The following is a 21,592-nucleotide window of genomic DNA, read 5'->3' as shown; positions in this document are numbered from 1 at the left end:
AAGGCATCCCACACACATTTGACCGGAGAGCGTTCACACAAACGCACTTCTGTGTGCGCATGCGCGAACCGGATTGACGGGGAAACAACTCGGACCAAGATGGCGTCTTCCATGAGTGGGATGTTCTCCGGCCAGCAGCCGCCTGCTGCCCATCCCGTCGGTGGTCCAGGTGGACCGGGCCAGCCGAGCTTCCCCAGTTCCGCAGCGAGGGCCCAGGGAAACAACACGCTGGTGGATGAGCTGGAGGCTTCCTTCGAGGTATGAGGCTAATGGACTAGCTAGCGTTAGCTGCGGGTGCTAACTGATAGCAATGCTAGGGGAGGTTTATTGTTAATGATTAAATATTAGAATATGATACTAGAGAGCTATTTGAAGCGTACCACATTTAACATTTAGACTAGGGCTTCATTATCCCGGTCTGTGTGAACAATAATACACAAGGCTGAGGCCGAGTTACTGACTGGCTGGTCGTAAACTACACAAACTCCTCTTTGCAACCAAACATCAAGATATGACCTGCAGCTCCTTACTGTCAGGTATCCCTGCATGCACACTCAAACCTCTGCCTATCAGCTGAAATGCAGCAGCAACCCACTCAAAAAAAAACACACATTGCTCCTCTGCTTATAGCCCTACACTGTTGGTGCTTCAGATTAAACCCTGCACAAGTACACAAGTAATGAATTCCCCTGTGGTGGAATGAAAGACTTGATCAGTGTGATGAAAGATACAACAGAAAACCCAAAGTACTTGGTCTTTTTCGATTCTCTGTGGTGGAATGAATTACCAAGCAAGCTTTATTCAGTGATTTTAGAGGATGGTGTTGATGCTGGTCAGACTTTTCATGATGATGATGATGATATTGTTAACTAAGTTGTTGATGGTGATGTTGACTTTAAAACAACAATACAAATCTACCCCAATCCTGCTCCTTTGCTCGGACCTTGCATGCATTGACACTCTTGACCCTTAAATATATAAAAAAAAAAAAAATGCACTTACACAAAGATTGGCATTATGTAGTGACTAATTAGGGCACTTATTTAGTCATCTGACTTAAAAGCTGTTAGTTGCTGATGTTGTTTCCTCCTGTCCTGGATCCTTGCTAATGTTGTACTAACGTTAAGATGCTCTTAATGCTCTGGACAAAAAGGCATCTGCTAAATAATATTGTAGAACCCTGAGTCGGTAACATTTCACCCGAAAAGCTCTTGCCCTTCCAATGTCTCCTTTTCCAGCTCAAAAGACTTCACATTTATTATTAGTTAATTGGCTGACAAGAGATAAAGAGTTCAACCCATCGTGTACTGGTGAAAATAGTGTTTTCTAAACTGAAACTATGCAGCTGTCTATTAAATAATGCAATAAAATAATACCTGTATATGTACTTTCCTTACACAGCATGCCAGTAGTACAGCTTTTTTCCCTTGTTTCATTCGTAATTTTTGGAATGACCGATTTCTGGGATGGGATGGGTGACATCACTCAGGCTTCGTCCATTCATATTTACAGTCTATGGTAGGTAGCAGTTTAGGACAATTGACCAGTTCTCTGGAGACATGGGTGTGTAGTAATAAGCTGTGAAGGATGGAGGATAATCGGGTTGTGTTCCTGATAGGGGTAACTTGTGATGTACTACCATCACACCAGAACCTAAACAGTTAGGTAGATGGGGACCCGTTGTGTTCAGAATATCCCAGAAGTATTACATCTATTCTTAGGTTTCTCTTCATAATTTCACATGATTAGAAGTTGAATTAAATAAAAAACAAATCGCTGTGGCAAAAGTATTTGATACTGATTTTGTCATCATTAAGAAAATGGCAAAATAAATGTACTGATATCGTCCTCTTTGTATTTTTATTCAGGCATGTTTTGCATCCTTGGTAAGCCAAGACTACGTTAACGGAACTGACCAAGAGGAGATTCGAACTGGTGAGTGAACCCTTACAATGTGGACATGTATAGTAACAAGAGTCTTAATTGATCTCTTATTGGAGTACTAATGCAGCTCTCGGTGTCTTGCAGGTGTCGATCAGTGCATACAGAAGTTCCTGGATGTGGCTCGACAGACAGAGTGCTTCTTCTTACAGAAAAGGCTTCAGTTATCTGTGCAGAAACCAGAGCAGGTGGTGAAGGAGGTGAACTACTATCCAAACTTGTATTCTAATGTCTCTTGACAGTTTTGAATGACAGTCTTCTCCACCTCCCATCCACAAAGATTACTCATTCATCTCTTTGTCATTTGTGAAGTTCTGTAAGAAATAACAAATCCCACACCATTTGACCTTTATTGGCATTCTGCTATTGTTTATGTAAACTATGTAATTTTTTTCTGTTTGCTGATCTGCCTTTTCACTACTTCAGTTCACTTTTCTTCTTTCCCTCTAGGACGTGTCAGAGTTGCGTAATGAGCTTCAGAGAAAAGAAATGCTGGTTCAGAAACACTTGTCTAAGCTGCACCACTGGCAACAAGTTCTTGAGGATGTCAGCGTGCAGCACCGCAAGCCCTCAGACCTTCCTCCTCCTGGACCCCTGGCCTTTTTGGAGCAGGCCTCTGCGAGTCTGCCCCCTGCTCCTCCAAAACAAAACTAACACATCAGTGGTATAGTCACATCAGTCTTCTGTTTGATTAGAATGCCCCACAGTGAGAAGCCGTGCTCTGTGGATGATACAATATTTGCTGCGAAGAAGTGAATGTTATGTTGCTTCACACTTGAATAAGTCCTGTGTTAACCTATAAGACAACTGAAGAGCATCCTCTGCACAGCTGTGGGGAAATCATGACATTTTAAGTTTCTTCTGGACTCCTTCCTGTATTTTGGAATTCTGTAAATATTTCAGTTTTTGACTTTTTTACTGTAAAAATAAAATGAAATTTGTGAGTACTTTTTATCTGGACTGATGCAATCATTTTGTTTTACTTTGCATGTGATTGAAACGACAGTCAATCTCTGGATGTATACCTATAGGGATATCAACCAGTTTAACATATGAAGGGAGTTTTTGTCTGTTTGGATTTTGATCAAGTGGCATTATGGGAACAGTTGGATCCAGCAATCTTTGAGCGTTACCATCGAAGCTTTATAAGAAACGAATAAGCAATATAATCTATGAAAGTAGTATGATAATAAGAACATATCAAGCAAGGAATACTATTCTTTATTCTTTGTTCCAAGTATACAGTAGGTCTCTGAAAATAGCTGTTTATCAAGCTGGAAAGCGACATCCGCAGCACTGACTGTGCAGCACCAACAGAGAGATTTTGGTTGCCAGAATTTGTGAAGAATGAGATATCAGTGTTGCCAGATCTGGCATAAGTCTGTGTTACAGTCAAGTTAGGAAGAGGGCTAAGATTAACTTTATTTTCTTCTGATTTACAAGTATAAAGAATGCAATTTAATGTTCAAAATGTACAGAAGATGTTTTGTCTTGTTAAAATGTGTCCATTTTTTAGATGGCAGATATGGTGTAAAACATTTCAGTCATACTCTGTGCTCATGTTGACTGGGAGGAGCAGAAGAAAAACAAGTAACTGTTCATCTGCACCTTTTTTGATCTTCTGTGATGTTCCTAGTTATGATTCTTTCCACTACTTAAATTGTTTTGATGAATTCCTCCCTGACAAGTCCACACACCTGAAATTTTGAAATACTAAATGTCTCTGGATCACTTTCGGTTTAAAAGCTTGCCCATAGGGAGTGAGTGGATGGTATAGGATAACTTTCAAAACGGCTATGAAAAGTATCTAACAATATGATTTATTATTATTTTACCTTTACCGGTCCAGTTGAGATTAAACCTCTTTTACAAGAGAGACCTGGCCAAGGCAGCAGCCAAATACATTAGAAGACATATCCACCTATTTACATACAATTTCAAGTGGCTCCTTGGCTGCTTTCATTCCTTTCATATGAAATGATGACAGAGACTTGACTTCAGCTGACTGATTCTCCTGCAGTCTGCTGCCACTAATGCATTCACTGTGTTAACACTATACAGACTTGTTCTGTTCAGCTTCACAGCTATTGGCTGTACACTGACAGTACAGCCAGCCTCAGTTCTTCACAGATGGTCCCCGGGGACAAAGCTTTTTGTGAAGCAGGAGTCTGTGGTCTTGGCATGAGAAAAGGGAGGAACTGTGGATTTAGCATTATATTTGCAGAACTCCTAATGGGCTCCTGTTTACTTGTTATCTAACATTCCTGGAATGAGCTCCGGTCAACTAAAATGAATTTTTCTGAATTTGTTTCACTTATTCAGCATTAAAGCTCAATCCACACCTTTTAAATTCTTATTCCTGACAGGATAGAAAGACTTTGATGCAATGCAATCTCACTTTGGATATTTCAAAGTTATATATATATATATATATGTAATAAGAAAACTTTAGTAATTCCCTGAACTTATTTATAATATAGTCTTTAAGTCTTCTATTCATTTGGAGTTAAGTATGTTTGCTTATCTTTTTAAATGCAAGGATGTAAATAAAGGTAAGGCGTTTCACAAAAACAAATTATTAGTATAAATTCGATTTATAAAAAACTTGAAACGTAATGTTAAAATGATTACACTGATTATTCTGTTGACATTTGACCTTTGTTTAAAATCATAAAGTAAAATGAGAAGATGACATTTTAGTTGCAATGTCACAATTATGAGACTATCAAAACTTGGTAAAATTACTTCATTGAATTGAGTGGATATTCAAGTATTTCTCTTATTTACTGTAGGCCTACAGTAATCATTCCCAGGTTAGTTTATATATTTATTTCATTTTATGGTCTTCACTGTTGTAGCTCAGTGTAGCCTATTATTGTGCAAAAAATAGGCTCTATATGACCGTTAAATATTCTGGTAATTGATATTTTTTTTTTATTTTTTTTTATTGATTCCTGTTCTTGTGGGATTTTTGTTAAACAAGTCTGCAGATGTCTAAACATTCTTAAATGCATCACAATGATTTCTCTCATCGCATCGCAAACAACTTTATTTACAACATTTGTAAATACAGGCCAGGTTACACACTAATTGAAATAGCAATTCAACATATATCTCCGATGAAAGTCTGTTTCAGTCTTCCACAGCTAGAGGGAGTCAGCGCTTTCTTGTGGGCCTCCTTGGCTGCTCGGCGGACCGTCTTTGCCGACACGTCCTTGTTTGTGCGTTTTAATCAGCGATTGGAAAATAACAGGTATCCTTATTCGCCCGACTCTCGCACCCATATACACCCAGTAAGGACGAGGTGTGGGGAGGGGGAAAGAAAATCCACATTAACCCCACTTTGACGCTACGTTTGACACCTTTCCGGCGCGTTATTTTGGGGAGGAAGAAGCCGTGCGCAGGGGCAGAAACAGCCGGGTTGAATCGCAACGTGTTTGTTGTGTGTCACCGCAGTCTGCCTGTGTTTTTATATGTAGCAGACTGATTTAATGGGGCTGCCGTCAGCCCGTCTCCCCGCCTCTGGACAGATGATCGCCGCTTGAATTTAATCCATTAAAGAAGACTTTGTGGATATGGAATGGTGCATGCCGCTGGGCCAAGTTTTCAGCCTCTGAAAAACACCGGAATCATGGACAGTCATCCGCTGTAAGTGTGTGTTTATGTGTGTTGACGTTTCCCAGAGGCTTGCTTTGACTGATGGTGCCGCATTGACAGAGACAGCGGCCAGCCGGTGTGGCTGCTCACTGCCGGGGATCCGAGCACTGATACCCGGGGACATTCACCGAGGCTGCCCGCTGCTGCTGCAGGACGGCTGCTGGAGGAGGATGTGTCCGGGGAATCTGGGGTTGTGTTACACTGTTGTTGTTCGTTGGGATAACGGGGGTGTTGTGTTGATGGCTCAGGGCATATAGCTGTACAGCTGCTGTGTGTGTGTGTGTGTGTGTGTGTCAACTGGTATAATAGCCATGTGTGTGTGGGTGTGTTTGTGACAGAAAATAAGCAACCATGTGATGTTAACCATTAGGAGCATAAATGAAAGTGTTTGGTGCTTCAACATGACAAAGAAAGAGGCCGTTTGTGTGTGCTGAATTCATAAAGATACTCAGACAGACATACTCAGATTTATTAAGCCTTCTTTACTCAGTTGATATGGTCTGCTGTTCAGTACAAAAGCGTTTTTGATTCACTGGAATCAACATAGTCTATAGGCCGAGCTAAACACACCAACAACAGTAAATTCAAAGTATCTTTTAAAAAGAAATCAATACTTGCCACCTCTTTGATGAATCAGTTTCACAAAATGCTTCTAAAATGAGTCAAAAACTGAATGAAATGTTGCTCTTATAGCAAACAGTAAGATAAGAAACTGTAATTCAACAGAGCCGTGACATTTAAACATCACTTTATAAAGTTGATAGTATTATTGTTGATTATTGATAGTAGGCCTGTTTCTGGTCGATACTTGTGATTGAATCAAAACTCTTTGCAGCATTCGAGCAAGTGTGCGTGCATTTCTTCTTCCTCAATAAGCGACTTAATTTAAACATTGTTTTAAGCTCACTTTCTGAATGTCCCCAGATAAAAAGGTCTTCTGAACCAACTCCTCTCTAAACCCACAGACCCACAGAAGTTTAAAAACTGGCTGCATTATTCTAGGATGCAGTAGGAGTGCTGTCTGGGTCTTAACTTAAGTGGTAACTTTGAAGCAGAAGGTAAAATATGGATGGTGTATTTGGTACAGCAAGCTTGTACGTAAGCAGACTGATACAACAGTCCGACAATAAATCTCACCATCATGAAGGTGATTTTGGTACATTTTTGTTGGCTCTTCTCAAGAGAAGTATTTTTTTTCCAACTATGGTGGACATATTTGGTTGTATTGTTTTAAATTAAGATGTTGGTTTTCAAATATGTTGCATTTATTTAAGTTAATTTAATAAGTTACATGATCCTATAAGTCAAAACACACAGCGTAAATCGGGTTCTATTTTATGTGCTCTCTCACAGTGTTGAAAACCCAACGTTCTTATCCACAATCACTGGCCTAACCACTCAGAACTGTCAACAGAATACACAGTCAATAGTGATCATGGGGACTACTTAAAAGAAAGTATTTATTGATATGGAAGCAAAGCTTTTACATTTCACTGCACATCTGTATGAGCATGTGACAAATAACAATCTTGAATCTTGAATCTTGTCTCAAAACATCAGATAATAAAGCCCCACGCTCACATGACCAGGACAATGCAGAAGAATCATTTTATATTTTAATACGTGGGTGAAGTGACCCTTTAACTGTTAAGCAACATAATCTCATGTTGCTTCAGCGCTGATTCACAAGAGGTTTTAGATTTTAAAAAAAATTCAATTAAATCCACATCAGCCTCTGTCCATTGTTCTTTTTTCTTAATGCATTAATGCAGTTTCAACTTATTGTCATTCATTTATTTCATGCTCTACAAAATTTTGATTGGCAAGTGTCCAGTGCAACGTCCTGCCCTCTCTGTGTGGCTGCTTTGGTTTAACTTCCTGCCTCAGCAGCCAATAGGCAGAGTCGGTGAGAACATCAGTTAACTTTGTACACCTGAGTAATCCTATTCCTGTTCGTTGTGTTTTGCAAACATTTTACTTGACTAAAATCAGAAGCTCTTCATGATGCGATTATGGCAACACAAAAATCATGGTTTTGTTGTGGTGGAGAAAAAATGTTTTACAATTTGACAAATAAAACCAAAACCCATTCTGATCCAATCAAAAATGAAGCGCATTAAAAAACAACTGAAGTTGATCAAAGTGCTGTACAATCAAACGCAATAAATAAATAAAAACACAGTTCATGTAAAAAGAGCAGGACACAAAAAAAAGTGTCAAGACAAATAGTAAGAAATAAAAGTCAACTCCCTACTGAGCCAAAAGTCAAGGCATAAAACTATCTCTCTGCATGGCTGAATAGTTTGGGTAACAGACTCTTTTACCACACATGTGTGTATATACTCTAAATTAGTGCATAAAGTGAATCAAACAGAGCACATTAGCGACAGTATATGCCAACAGTCAAACCAACTGTCCAAAGTGGAACAGGCCCATCTGGTCGGTTTTTATATCAATAACAATCTCTTAAAATAGGTGATGTTTGGAGCAAATTTTCTCATCACATTTGTTTGAAGTGGCCATCCTGCATACACGATTTCCCCATCTGTGATTGCCAACAGCTTTATTTATATAAATCAGGACACCTTTTTGTGTTGCAGTGACTTGCCTTCCTCCTTTTTGCTCCTCTATCTGCCCTTATTAATCACCAGTTATAGACAGTTTTTCTGACACAGTTATTCTCTGTTAACATAATGTTAATACACATCTTAGTGTTCGCTTCATGTGTGTGTCTGTGTGTGTGTTCTGTCCCTGTCAGGTGCACCAGACTCTGTCCACACACTCTGGATAAGGAAGATGGAGTGGAGAGGCAGGGTCCTGTCACTCTCAACCCTCGGCACATGAGGAAAGCGTTCAAAGTCATGAACGAGCTGCGCAGGTGATGCACACTACAGCTCCTAAAAATCTTCTTAGTACTGTACTGCCACTTTAAACTTAAATTGTAATCCGTTCTGTCCTTTCAATGCCCGTATAGCCAGAGCTTGCTGTGTGACGTGACCATAGTGGCAGAGGATGTAGAGATCTCTGCTCACAGGGTGGTGCTGGCTGCGGGGAGCCCTTACTTCCACGCCATGTTCACAGGTGAGGGGCCCTCTTCTGTACATGTTCTATGATTTCCTTCAATGTTGAACGACTGTAATGTCCGTCGCCGTAAATAGACGATTAATACGTGTGGATGTATCGACAGGTGAGATGGCAGAGAGCAGAGCAAAGCGAGTGAGGATAAAGGAGATGGATGGCTGGACTCTGGGCCTGTTGGTGGACTACATTTACACAGCAGAGATACAGGTCACAGAGGAAAATGTGCAGGTGAAGTTAACTCACTCACATAAAATGCTCTTTGTGAACGCTATTTACTCAGTTTCTTTCACACTATAATATTTCTAGGCCACATTTCAGAAGTCTAAACTGCTGTTGTAGGAGAGTATTTGTAAGTCAGTTTGTTACTCTGGTGTTTATCTGCCTACATAAACTGTTTTTATTCACACACTTATACATAAACATATTATTTTGAGTCAGGGGGTTAAGGGAATTTGTTGAGCAGATTGATGTTTTATCCACGTAATCCATCTACTAATCAACCCCCTTTAAAGCAGTTCTTTAGGTGACAAAAAATAACAAAGTGAGATGTATGTAACCTCTAATTTTTTTGAAGCCTATAACTATGTCAACATTTCGACAATCAATTTATTGAACGCTCTTACAAAATAAACAGAAAATAAATCCTAATCACGATCATCTTTTGATTGATTTTGAAATCATGATAATCAAACACGGTTACTCTTGTTGATGCAAGATAACAATAAACTCTTTTACCACACAAGAACAAAACCTTTGACAAAAGAGCGCAACACGGCATGCGGCACATTACTCATTTAATCGAGGTTGTCTTGTTTTTTGTGATTGTAGAAAGCCAAAATCATAATTGAAAGTGATCCTTGATTAATTGCCCAGCACCAGTAGATTGTCAAGCATAATACAAGTTAAATATATAAAGTTGAAGTCTGAAAATTAGAATAAAGTAATTACCTTGGAAATGTTTTAGTCAAGTTTAGAACATTTTAGCTTTTGCCTTATTTTTTCCATCCTTATCTGCTGGGCTAAAGTAAACTAATCTCAAAGAAACGATGTGTTCTCTCTTAACTGGTGTTTATAGTAAAGTTAGAAACACTGACCTTTTATTGTGATATCTGGAAGTACATTGAAAAAGAAATGCTTTTCTACAGAAGCCGTCTAACTGGAGCACTTCGGTTTCTTAGTTATAGAAATTGTTGGAATGGAATACGGGCCGTTTTAGGTGCAGATGCTGTTTCTAAAAACACCCTGTCACCACTTTTATTTAATCAATCTGAATTCAAAAGAGAGAAAACGACCACTTCACACAGAATATCATATGCATGTGTGTTTGACAGGCATTGCTTCCTGCAGCAGGCCTGCTCCAGCTCAATGAGGTGAAAAAAGCTTGTTGTGAGTTCCTGAGCTCTCAGCTTCACCCGTCCAACTGTCTGGGAATACGAGCGTTCGCTGACCTGCACGCCTGCTCTCAGCTCCTCACACAGGCCAACAGCTACGCAGGTTTGTTAACGTGCTGCTCTATTCAAATTGTTCTCTAAATGTCTGTTCTGGAGGATATACTGTAGAATGGTGGACCAGACTGACTTAGAGTAGTTTTAGGTAAGGCTGCTGAACGATTACAATTTAATCGCATTTTTAAGCTCATGTTTTAAATGATATGCATTATTTTGCATTTAAGAAAAAAATATTGTGAAGCTTTTATTCTGAATTGTTTTATGGTCTTTAGCTGAGAGTACTTTATATGCTGCTTGAGTTCAGCCCTGCTTTATTTTGAAATAAGATCGAATGATACAACATTGACATCCTGGCTCAACGGAAAAAGGAACTCTTTATGGATTAAAAACAAAATGAAAACAGCTCAAAGGAAGGGGAAAAAATGAGATAGTTGATGTCAAGCGGTTAATATAACTTTTTTGCTTGTAAACTGAGATGTCTGGGAATGCCAATTTATGACTGTGGCTGCAAGGAGATACAGTATGTGGAGGCGTATCCACAGTGCGCCTCAAAGGACAAAATAGCATGCAATTAATCCTGATAAAAAAAATGAATGCATTCATTTCAGACCTTCATTAATCACACTTAATGCTGACAGCCCTAGTTTTTAATGTATAGAGATGATAAGAAAAATGTCCATCTGCAGAGCAACATTTCACCGAGGTGGTTGGGAGTGAAGAATTCCTCAATCTGGGAATGGAGCAGGTGTCCAGCCTGATCGCCAGCGACAAGCTCACCATCCCTACAGAGGAGAAGGTAAACACACTTAACCTGCCCAGCCTACTCAGGTAGGACAGATTATTGTACCTACGGAACTGAAAGTGTTCACTTTTTATTGTATAGGTTTTTGAGGCGGTGATAGCCTGGGTGAACCACGATAAAGATGTCCGACAGGAACACTTGGCTCACCTGATGGAGCATGTCCGCCTGCCACTTCTCTCCAGAGAATACCTGGTGCAGGTAAGAGAGTCTGCATGGAAAACATACATGTAAAATAATATTTACAACATAGAATACGAAAAATTGAATAAAATAGTCATTATGGTTGCAAACGTTGGGAATTCCAATGTTCAATTTTCTTTTTTTTAGGAAAACCAAATATCATCTCTCTGTCTCAGCTGCTGTGTCAGAATATACTGTAGCTCACTGTTTGTCTTCTCTGCTGGTGTGTTTCTTTCTCACTGATGTGTTGTGTAAGCGAGTGGAAGAAGAGTCTCTGATTAAGAACAGCAGTGCTTGTAAAGACTACCTAATAGAGGCCATGAAGTATCACCTCCTGCCAGCTGACCAGAGAGCCCTGATGAAAACTGCACGCACACGCATGAGGACCCCAGCCTGCTGTCCTAAGGTAAGCTCCACAAGTTAGCTGAGAAATGACTCTCATATTTACTGGACTCCTCATGCGATGGCTCTTCTCTAAATGCTCTGGTCAGGTGATGGTGGTGGTTGGAGGCCAGGCTCCAAAGGCGATCCGCAGTGTGGAGTGTTTCGACTTCGAAGAGCAGAGATGGTACCAGGTGGCTGAGCTCCCGACCAGGAGGTGCAGAGCAGGTAGTGAATCCATTAAAACACATCACAATATCAAGAGGCGGGACCCTCTAAAGACTACGAGAGGGGGTTCCATTGGAGGACCTGAACTAATGGTGCTCTTGGGTTGACCTTCATAAATTTAAAATTAAGTTTATCACCTGGACCTCGTCCTCACACAGCAGATTAAGTGTTGATATCACTGAACCAGTAATCTTTACAGCACCCTAGGTTACTATATGTCATACTGTATCCACTTAAATAAATCTGTGACGGGTTACAAATCTAATTTACTGGTGAAGATTAATATTAGAGTTCAGGTATTCTACTGAGGTTTTCCATTGGTCCAAGTCGTGTCATGTTCTTTTCAATGACTTATCATCAAACATTTACACAAACACCTGATGAGACATCGTAGTTTTAGATTTCATGAGTTGGTGGAGTAGAGTTAGACTCTTTTTTTTGCCTAAATTCAGGAGCACAAAATATAATGGAGTCAAAGATAGGTGCTGGGGCGCTGGTGGTGCAGTGGTTAGTCCGCTCGCCCCATGTATGGAGGCTGTAGTTCTTAAAGCGGACGGCCCGAATCCGACCTGTGGCTCTTGTCAGTTCCCCACTCTCTCCCCCTGATTTCCAATTCTATCCACCGTCCTATCCCTCCAATAAAGGCCTAAAACGCCCCAAAAATTAAAAAAATCTCAAAAATAGGAGGAGAAAGAAAGCAGTATTTCTCATTGATGCAGGGTAATAGAATGATGTTTTGTATATTTTTTTCACCCGTGCGTTTTCTGTTGTGTTGCCTTTTAGGTGTCGTGTACGTAGGCGGCTGCGTTTACGCTGTTGGTGGTTTCAACGGTTCTCTGCGTGTACGGACAGTCGACTGTTACGACCCAATGATGGATCGCTGGACGAGCGTGAGCAGCATGCAAGACCGCAGGTCAACACTAGGGGCCGCTGTGCTCAACGGGCTCCTGTACGCTGTGGGAGGCTTTGACGGCAGCACAGGTGCAGTTCTGTTTGAGTGACGTTCAAATTATTTTATTAGACACTGAACCCCTTCATGGTTTTATAACAACAAGGAATATGTGCTGTATGTATATGTTGATGTTAATAATGTTTTGATGCATGTTCTGTGTGTGTTTGCAGGTCTGTCGACAGTGGAAGCATACAACGCTAAAACAGACGAGTGGTTCCATGTGTTACCCATGAGTACCAGACGGAGCAGTGTAGGAGTGGGGGTTGTTAATGGTGAATACATTTTCAGTTCAGTTTTCCTGTCAACATTTAGAAATAGTTAAAAAAAATAAAATAATGAAGCGTGCGCACGTTCAGCAGTAAATACAATTTTTGCAAAGTACATGCCTTTTTTTTTATTAAGACACTATTATTATTGCAGGTGTTAAAGCAACAATTTGTAAAGACATTGGTTAAAACCCTGTGTATCCCGTGTTTGGTGTTGTGGTGACTATAAAAGGCGAAGTGTCTGTTAACTTTTTCAAGCAGCAGACTTTATTGAATATCTTATTTTTTTTCAAATGAGAATTTTGTAAAAGATGCTCAAGAGGAAAGGATAGAAAACGGACAAACTGTCTAACAAATACAGATATCACTGTATAAACCACAACCTAAGTTAAAGTATAAAATACAACTAAGACCCTTATACTGAGTATGTTGTTTCAAATCACTACATTTGAAGACAAGGTTGTGCCTTTTTCTTGGCTATGAACTGTATGCTTTTCTTGTGTGTGTTTTCAGGGATCCTGTATGCAGTAGGAGGCTATGATGGGGCAACCAGGCAATGTCTGAGCACAGTAGAAGCTTACAACCCGAAAAGTAACACATGGAGCTACATTGCAGAGATGGGCACGAGACGTAGTGGAGCAGGTCTGTGTGTTTTTAATTTCTAAAATCTTTAAAAAAGACAAAGAGACATTTCATCTTTATCCATCCAGAGATCTGGTCCAGGATCTTGTAAAACACTGTTTTTGTCTCCCTTAGGTGTAGGTGTGCTAAAAGGTTTACTATATGCTGTGGGGGGTCACGATGGGCCGCTGGTGAGAAAAAGTTGTGAAGTTTATGATCCGGCCTCTAACAGCTGGAGACAGGTAGCTGACATGAACATGTGTCGACGCAACGCAGGTAATGCAGACCGTCTGTAGAATAGACCTCAAGCGTTACCATGTAAGAGTGCCATGAATATTCATTCTGTGTATGTGTGTGTTGTAGGTGTGTGTGCTGTAAATAACATTCTCTATGTGGTGGGAGGAGATGACGGCAGCTGTAATTTAGCCTCTGTGGAGTTCTACAATCCAAACTCGGATAAGTGGACGCTACTGCCCACCTGTATGAGCACGGGACGCAGTTATGCAGGTGTGAAGGCAACAGATGAGCTAACATGCTAACAACTTTACTACTAAACTGACAATTTGAATATAAACGTCTGTGACAAAGAGATTGAATTCCAGCTTCAGCTGTAGCTCAATACTAGGATTTTTAATCAACATTTTGTAGAATCAATTCAGTAAAAGTATAAATTGTGTATTTCACTCATATATGTTTGTTTCCAGGACATAGGATCACATGGCATATATTTTACATGTTATGAATCATGGAGGCAGACTTAAACATAAACACATAAAGTAAATCCACTGACCACAAATTCAACAACAAATCCAGAAGTCAAATCTGGCAAAAAAAAACAAAAAACAGAAAAATACACACAACAAATGAAATCAATCATATCCACTGCTGGAGGAAAGATGTTAAACACATGTGTCTGACTCATACAACTATTCTTATTTTACATTTATATAAAAAGTGCTTTGTTTGGAAATGGTATCATGTGTGTTGATACTAAGTAAGTATCCTCATCTTTTTCCATTTTTCCTTCCCACAGGTGTGACTATGATCGACAAGCCCTTATGACTGCTCTTAAAACCCGCCGCTGATTCTGAGCAGAGTGAATTCTCCTGCTGAAAACTTATCTTGGATCTGTCTATGATGCCAATGCTTCGTCGGGCAGCATTAGCGCAGGCACTGACAAAGATGAAGGAAAAATGACAAGATTGTTGTTGTTGTTGTTGAGGATGAAGATTTTTGCACTTAACCTGCACGAAAGGAGGGTGTAACGAACAGAGGGGGGTGGAACCTGTGTTTTCATGCCCTCCTGGCAGGACTGCCGCAGCGACTGTACCACTGCAGTGTCACTGAAAACGCTACTGATATGAAGCTACTATAACTGCAAAGTTACTTTAACTTTGGTAATGTTAACATGAACCAACAAGGAGAGGAGAGGAAGACAGACAAAGACCACTGGTGACTAAAAAAATCTTTGGTTCTCCTTTGTTTTTATTCTCCTGACAATTGTCTGAGATTGTGTGTGTGTGTGCGTGCGTGCGTGCGTGTGTGTGTGCGTGTGTCTGTGTGTGTGTGTGTGTGTGTGTGTGTGTGCGTGTGCGCGCGCGCTTGCATTTAAGGTGCTCCTTTGCTTGCACATGTGAGCATGTGTGTTTCTGTGCATCCGAGTTTCTCTGAGGTGGATGGACACCGCATGAATGCACTACGTCTGACCTCTGACCTTTTACAGTGTTGCAGTGTGCCTGAATGTCAAATTACAACCCTGCCTTCCCCTTTCTTCTTCTTCTTCTCCTGTGTAATGCCTCAAGAACTGTCACTGGACAGAGAACAGATGGACCTTTTCTTGGATGAATGAATTATGTTTGAGGACTGACGTTACATCTGTGATGGTGCGTCGGACACGTCGGCATGAATTCAGAATTATCTGAGAAGAATTAGCAGAAAATGTACATTTCCTCTTTCAAAAAAAGCTACTTTATCTGGAATAAAACTCTTCTGGTAAAGGAGAAGAATCGTCCATGTTGCCAAAAACAGTGACAAGAGGGAGAAGCTGTTTGAGATAAAAAAAAACAGTTGGATGTATCAGTGCTTTACTGTCACCTGGCAGCCATCTTTCCTGTGGTTGTAACCACTGATGACAGCCTGAACTCTGCATGGTCCCTGTTTTCCTCCTCTCCTTTTGGTGTAGCAACCCTATTAACTACTGCACACCCTGACTTAATATGAATGTGCCAATTTTATTATGTCTCTTTATTTCTGTCTCTCTTCTTTACTACTTTACTAATCTGTTCTCTCTCTTTCTGGAAAGTGACCAAACCTTCTCTTGTATTTCTGTTTCTTCAGTCTCTTTCCTCTCCTCTTATATTGGGAAAAAAAACCCTGCTATAATAGTAACTGGTATCGCTGTTTCCTGTCAGTGTATTGAGGAATGTCATGTAGGCTAATGACTTTGCAAATGTTTCATTACCTGTTTTATATTATCATTAATAAATATGCTTCTTGTATTTAAAGCAGTGAAATGACATAATCTGTTTTTAAAACTTTGCCAAATCAGTAAAACATTGAAATGGAATAACGTTTTGTGAGTTTTTAATACCGGTAATCATTTATTTAATACAATTTCATATATACCATTACTCTTGGGTGTTAATTATACTTGTATATGCCTAAATGCTGATAGTGCAGTTTTTTGTTTCTTTCAAAGAGTGAACACACTGAAATACATACAAATACAACAAAAACATTGTAAGAATATCAAACTTGAAATCCAATAAAACAGAAAAAGTATAACAATAAAACAAACAACAGAGAAGGACGTAGATATATATTAATAAGTGGTGTAAACATGTTATTTAAATGTAGCTACTGAGATGCCAAAGTCTTCTTATTTGAGAAATAAACAGTAGGCCTTCCTAGCAGGAAAAAAAAAAAACTATGTCATTTAAAAAGGTGGGTAAAATATATATGATTTAATATGTTTTCAAACAGTCAATGTCATTTCCCAAATTTCCCCACCCTGATAAAGTAGATAAAAATTCATGACTAAAGTTCTCCGGACCACACCATCTCTTCCCTCGTACATACTGTTCAGTATTTCGGAGGTTATGAAAGCCAAGCTCGCATCTGATTGGCCGTTGCTGTAGAAACCTCCAGTCTCACTATCATCGCTCCATCACGCGGACCAATCAGCGATGCCGTTCGGTCCCGCGACGTCAGTCTCCTCTCTTCTCGGCCAATCAGGTTACTCGATATTACTGTACTTTACTCGGCCCTACCGCCTCTTGCTCAGGTAGACGGAAGAACCCGCTGAAAAGGTGAGAGTTGTCCGGCGTTGTCTGCTTCAAATGTGTACTTGTAGCTTTTTCTCAGTGGTTATTTGGGATTGTAAATTGTATCAGCACATTTAGCATGCTAAATAATAAAAGCCCATGTTTTGTTACGAGCTGTGAAATGTTGCGGAAAATAGACTGCTAAAGCCTATTTAGCGAACACAGCTGTTAATTAATAATCCTGTAATTGTGTAAAAGTGTTGAAGCGTTAACTATTGATACTGGAAAGTGTTATATGGGAGAGCTGCAGGGACACACATAAAGGTTTTGGGGGGGGTCCCCTGACTGTCTACGTTTCTTCCATTTAAATGTAGTTTATTGTTTGGCAGCTGCTGTTGCTACAAAAGTCTGCAAGTAGTGTTGAATATAATGATCTGAATTGCATGTTTTTATTTTATTTTAATTATGCTCATATTATCAGGCTATAACCTAGTATGTAAAACAGTGTAGCAAGGTTATTGTACCGCAAAACAGCTAAAATCATTAAAACTACACTAACATCTGTAAAAGGAGACTGAAGTATTTTGAAGTTAAAATCAATCATGCTTATTTAAGTGCACGTCTTTTGTCTTAAAGTTGTGTAATGGTCAACAGTTACATATATAACTCAAGAAAGAATGAATCTCACGCCTCTGTTCTTGAGTATTTTCATGTCATACCATCTAGCCTACATACAAATTGCAAAGAGGACATTTGTTTTAGAGCTTTAGTTCCTACTTGTCACAGTACATAATTGGATTTTACATTAAAAAAATGTATTGCTTCATATATGCACATATAAAATGCCAATAATGTAAATTGCAACACAGTCCCAGGGTTGTCTTTTGCATCTTAACTCAGAATGCAGAACTTTTAACACTGTTGCACCAGACCTACCTTTACATATCTCTAGAATCTGCATCTTATAGCAAAGTCTATTTAAACTGTTTATGATTTTTTTTTGGAAGAATATTAATTGTTTATAAAGTATTTCACTGAACAAAAGTTTCTCAGGGTAAATGTACATTTTAAAACCTCAGAATAAGTATCAGACAAGTTGTGATGTGTTGAGCCTGTGTGCAGCATCAGCCTGACAAAGTGGTTGTTGTTTTGATTAGTAAACAATTTTAATAGGATTATAAAACTGATATATGTCTGTAAGTTCAGTAGCGTGAAGTTACATTTCTCCTGTATGGTAGATGTCTTTTTTGACAATGTATGAGAAATATGTTAAAAACATAATCTGTCAATATTTTGACTATATAACATTAGTGAAATGTTTTTAAGAACCACAATGACTCAGTTAAGAACTGTCAATTAATGCAGCAAACTAAAGTATATGAACTTTTGATGAATTCATCATAAATTGTGATTACATTACATACATTTTCTTTAGTGTACAATTGTGAGTTTTCTTTTAGTTTACCAATAGTCTCTGTCTCTCTTTGATTATTTGCCATATATGAATATTATTTGTTGTTGCTAATTGTTTTTAGAAAAGGCTATTTCCTTCTGAATTTATTTTTCAAATCCATTTTTTTTTGACAAAGTTGAAGTATATGGCAATGAATTTAATCTGTCTACCTGTTTTTATAATAACTTCATTCAGAGTGCCACATATATAACATAGTGTTTCTGTTTGTCAGTCATCTCTTCAGGCCTGCAGTCACCTCACATTATCATCATGGCAATGAACGGCTCAGCAGACATCTTGAGCTCTGCATACCTGGCTGTGGAGTATGTTGATGCAGCACTGCCAGAAAATCCCCTCCAGCCCTCCCTGAAACACGCCTGGGACTACATGCTGGACAACTACACCAAGTTTCAGATTGCCACCTGGGGGTCTCTCATTGTCCATGAGTTCATTTATTTCCTGTTCTGCTTGCCTGGTTTCCTTTTCCAGTTCATGCCCTTCATGCAAAAATACAAGATTCAACAGGTTTGTGAGGAACTGAATATGTCCTGATAAACATTTTGTTAAATCTAAGTGGAGACGACTCCTAATAGATCGTCCTTTTCCTGACTGTGTTTGTTTGTTTTTGTGTATGTGTGTTGGTGTGCAGGACAAACCAGAGACATGGGAGAAACAGTGGAGATGTTTCAAGATGCTGCTGTTTAACCACTTTTGCATCCAGCTACCTTTGATCTGTGGGACATACTACTTCACTGAGTTCTTTAACATCCCTTACGACTGGGACTCCATGCCACGCTGGTGAGTGGAAGTGCAATAAAACACAAATGAACATGGCATGACATTGAAAGTACCAGGGATGTAGTGTTTAAAAGTTATACAACAGCGACACATGAGCATAAGATATTCTCAAATACATGGTGTGAAATTTATATATACTTTTTTGTTCTCCTTTAGCATGATACCAAAAACAATTTTATTAGTGCTTGTTTTGTTCTTAATACAATTACAGCTGAATATTTGTATTTCCTTCAGATAGTGCAGCATAGCATAGCCTCAAAATGAAAGCACATAGTTCTCCTTCTGCAATAATAATCGTGAAACATATGCTAAATAGTCATTCATCTGTAACACTATCACACAAAGTACACACAATGGACTCAAAAGTAAGACTCCACAGGGGCAGAGTAAAATCAGGCAGGTATTTATTCAGTCCGGTTTGGTACACAGAAAATCCAATCAGCAAACAAATCCAGATGAGCAGATAAAAGCAAGGTCAAAAAACAGACCAAAATAATTCACAGAGAAACTCATGAGGAAAACTCTACGACGAGGTTAGACAAGGGAAAACACAACCAACTGGCAGCATTAGGAAAAACCCACAGGGATAAACTCTGCTCTGCAAAATGAACAATGTCATCATCCTTCTGACACACTCAAGCTGAATGTTACAGACTATTTATTGGATCAAGTTAGGTAAACAGAGTCAGCCTTTTAAGTTCACATGTACAAGTTTAAGTTCACAAGAGGATATCTTTATGAGTGTAATGCATGTGTGAAAAGAGGCTTTATTACCTTCAGTAGCATATTTCATATCTGTTGCAATAACTACTCTGCTTGCTCCTCTAGGCCGTATGTCCTGGCTCAGTGTTTTGGCTGCGCTGTCGTTGAAGATGCCTGGCACTACTTCCTCCATCGTCTGCTGCATCACCGCAGAATCTACAAATACATCCACAAAGTCCACCATGAGTTCACTGTGAGTTTTACAAACAAGCGAGAAAACAAATTAGCACCAACACAGCATTGTCTTGCTTTTCTTTCCACTGTGCCATCACAATAGGTGGCCACACATGTTTTCATATCAGTCTCTCTGCTGTCCCTCAGTCTCCGTTCGGCATGCAGGCAGAATATGCTCATCCTGCAGAGACTCTTATCCTGGGAGCGGGTTTCTTCATTGGCATCATGATCTTCTGCAACCATGTGTTCTTCCTGTGGGCCTGGGTGTCCTTCCGCCTGCTGGAGACCATTGATGTCCACAGGTAGGAGAAAACACAGCTGCCATTTTTAGTATGTTGCTGCACTTTCCTGCAGAAGTATTGGAAATAAGGCGATTTTAGACTGTAACTTGTAAGGTAGACCACTAGGGGGCGACAGGGAACACCATATGTCATGTCATGTTGTTGTCTATGGAGCTATGCAGTTACTTGAGGTGACAGAGCTCCTTTTTGATGCGGTACTGTAGGCTTATCATCAAAATGCATTTAGCCATATACAGAACCAGAATAAATGCTTCATTACTCATATCATTATTGCAAAAACACTGTAGACCAATTTCTTGGATTTAAAAAAACATTGAAAACATATTTTCTTGATATATAAGACAAAATAAAATGGGTAATTTATTTAATATGTATAGCTGACAAACTTTAAATTATGATTTTTTCCCCCCCCTCTCAGTGGCTATGACATCCCTCTAAACCCACTGCACCTGATCCCGTTCTACGCCGGAACCCGTTTCCACGACTTCCACCACATGAACTTTACAGGGAACTATGCCTCTACCTTCACCTGGTGGGACAAGCTGCTGAAGACAGACGGCCAGTTCAACAAGTACATGCAGAAACAGGGAGACAAGAAGGAGCAGTAAAGGTCCTCAATGCTTCGGTTCATCTGTTGATACACTCACAACTGGTCTGCGTGGAGGAAGAAGGGGGCAGCAGAACAGACACAATGAGCACACACAAACTCTGATGATTTTGGGACATACAGTTAACAAACACTACAGGTGTACTTGAAAGCAATCAGACTGACTCTGGTTTGATTCTGAATCAAACTGTTTGTTGGTTTCAGTGTGTCATCTGTGCCTCTCTGCAAAAAGATAGTACTGTTGTCCTCTTCTGCCAACAGCTGTTGACTGAATAAAAGCATCAACATCCTCATTTTGAGTTTTTGCTTTGTCTGGTCAATGAGGGGAAAAGGCTGTACCATAAAACTCTCTCGTGAAATGCTTCCACTTACCTCTGAATGTCTTAGCACTATAGCACTTCCTCTTTAATGAAACTGAGTCATTGTGACTTTGTGTTGTTGCTGCAGTTCTGAGGAAACTGTTGAATTTTGATAATAAAAAGGGTTCGGCTCATATGGCACTTTTTTGTCTAAGACTGTTAAAAATAATAAAAAGCTGTTGATTTAACAAAATAAATTAAAGATGTTCTGTTTTTTTTTTAAAGAATAAAAAATTGAAGGAGTTTGGTTGTGTTGGGCAACATAATTTCTACAGAAACTGTATACAAAGAAGACTTGATGATCTGCGCCTCAGGAT

General features: G+C 39.5%; 3 protein-coding genes across 3 annotated transcripts; all 3 read left to right on the top strand.

The window, feature by feature from the left end:
- The first annotated feature begins 58 nt into the window (after window positions 1-58).
- Window positions 59-2,893, top strand: med28 (mediator complex subunit 28). Its single transcript, XM_020647182.3, has 4 exons — window positions 59-258; window positions 1,869-1,935; window positions 2,029-2,141; window positions 2,392-2,893. The coding sequence occupies exons 1-4, from the start codon at window positions 100-102 to the stop codon at window positions 2,593-2,595; spliced, it is 543 nt and encodes a 180-aa protein (XP_020502838.1). The 5' UTR covers window positions 59-99; the 3' UTR covers window positions 2,596-2,893.
- A 2,256-nt stretch (window positions 2,894-5,149) lies between these two features.
- On the top strand, window positions 5,150-16,061 carry klhl2 (kelch-like family member 2). Its single transcript, XM_020647185.3, has 15 exons — window positions 5,150-5,589; window positions 8,357-8,476; window positions 8,573-8,679; window positions 8,786-8,907; window positions 10,011-10,173; window positions 10,814-10,923; window positions 11,011-11,127; window positions 11,366-11,515; window positions 11,601-11,718; window positions 12,502-12,699; window positions 12,841-12,942; window positions 13,450-13,578; window positions 13,693-13,833; window positions 13,921-14,064; window positions 14,591-16,061. Exons 1-15 carry the CDS (start codon window positions 5,522-5,524, stop codon window positions 14,617-14,619), a joined length of 1,818 nt encoding a protein of 605 aa, XP_020502841.1. The 5' UTR covers window positions 5,150-5,521; the 3' UTR covers window positions 14,620-16,061.
- Window positions 16,062-16,721: 660 nt separating this feature from the next.
- msmo1 (methylsterol monooxygenase 1) lies at window positions 16,722-21,477 on the top strand. Its single transcript, XM_020647173.3, has 6 exons — window positions 16,722-16,865; window positions 18,506-18,798; window positions 18,923-19,071; window positions 19,900-20,026; window positions 20,155-20,309; window positions 20,728-21,477. Exons 2-6 carry the CDS (start codon window positions 18,544-18,546, stop codon window positions 20,915-20,917), a joined length of 876 nt encoding a protein of 291 aa, XP_020502829.1. The 5' UTR covers window positions 16,722-16,865; window positions 18,506-18,543; the 3' UTR covers window positions 20,918-21,477.
- The last annotated feature ends 115 nt before the right edge of the window (window positions 21,478-21,592 follow it).

The sequence above is a fragment of the Labrus bergylta genome, chromosome 1 (genome assembly GCF_963930695.1).
Source record: "Labrus bergylta chromosome 1, fLabBer1.1, whole genome shotgun sequence".
Lineage (NCBI taxonomy): Eukaryota > Metazoa > Chordata > Actinopteri > Labriformes > Labridae > Labrus > Labrus bergylta.
Note: the sequence above shows the minus strand (reverse complement) of the source record. Positions and strands in the feature narration are given on the sequence as shown.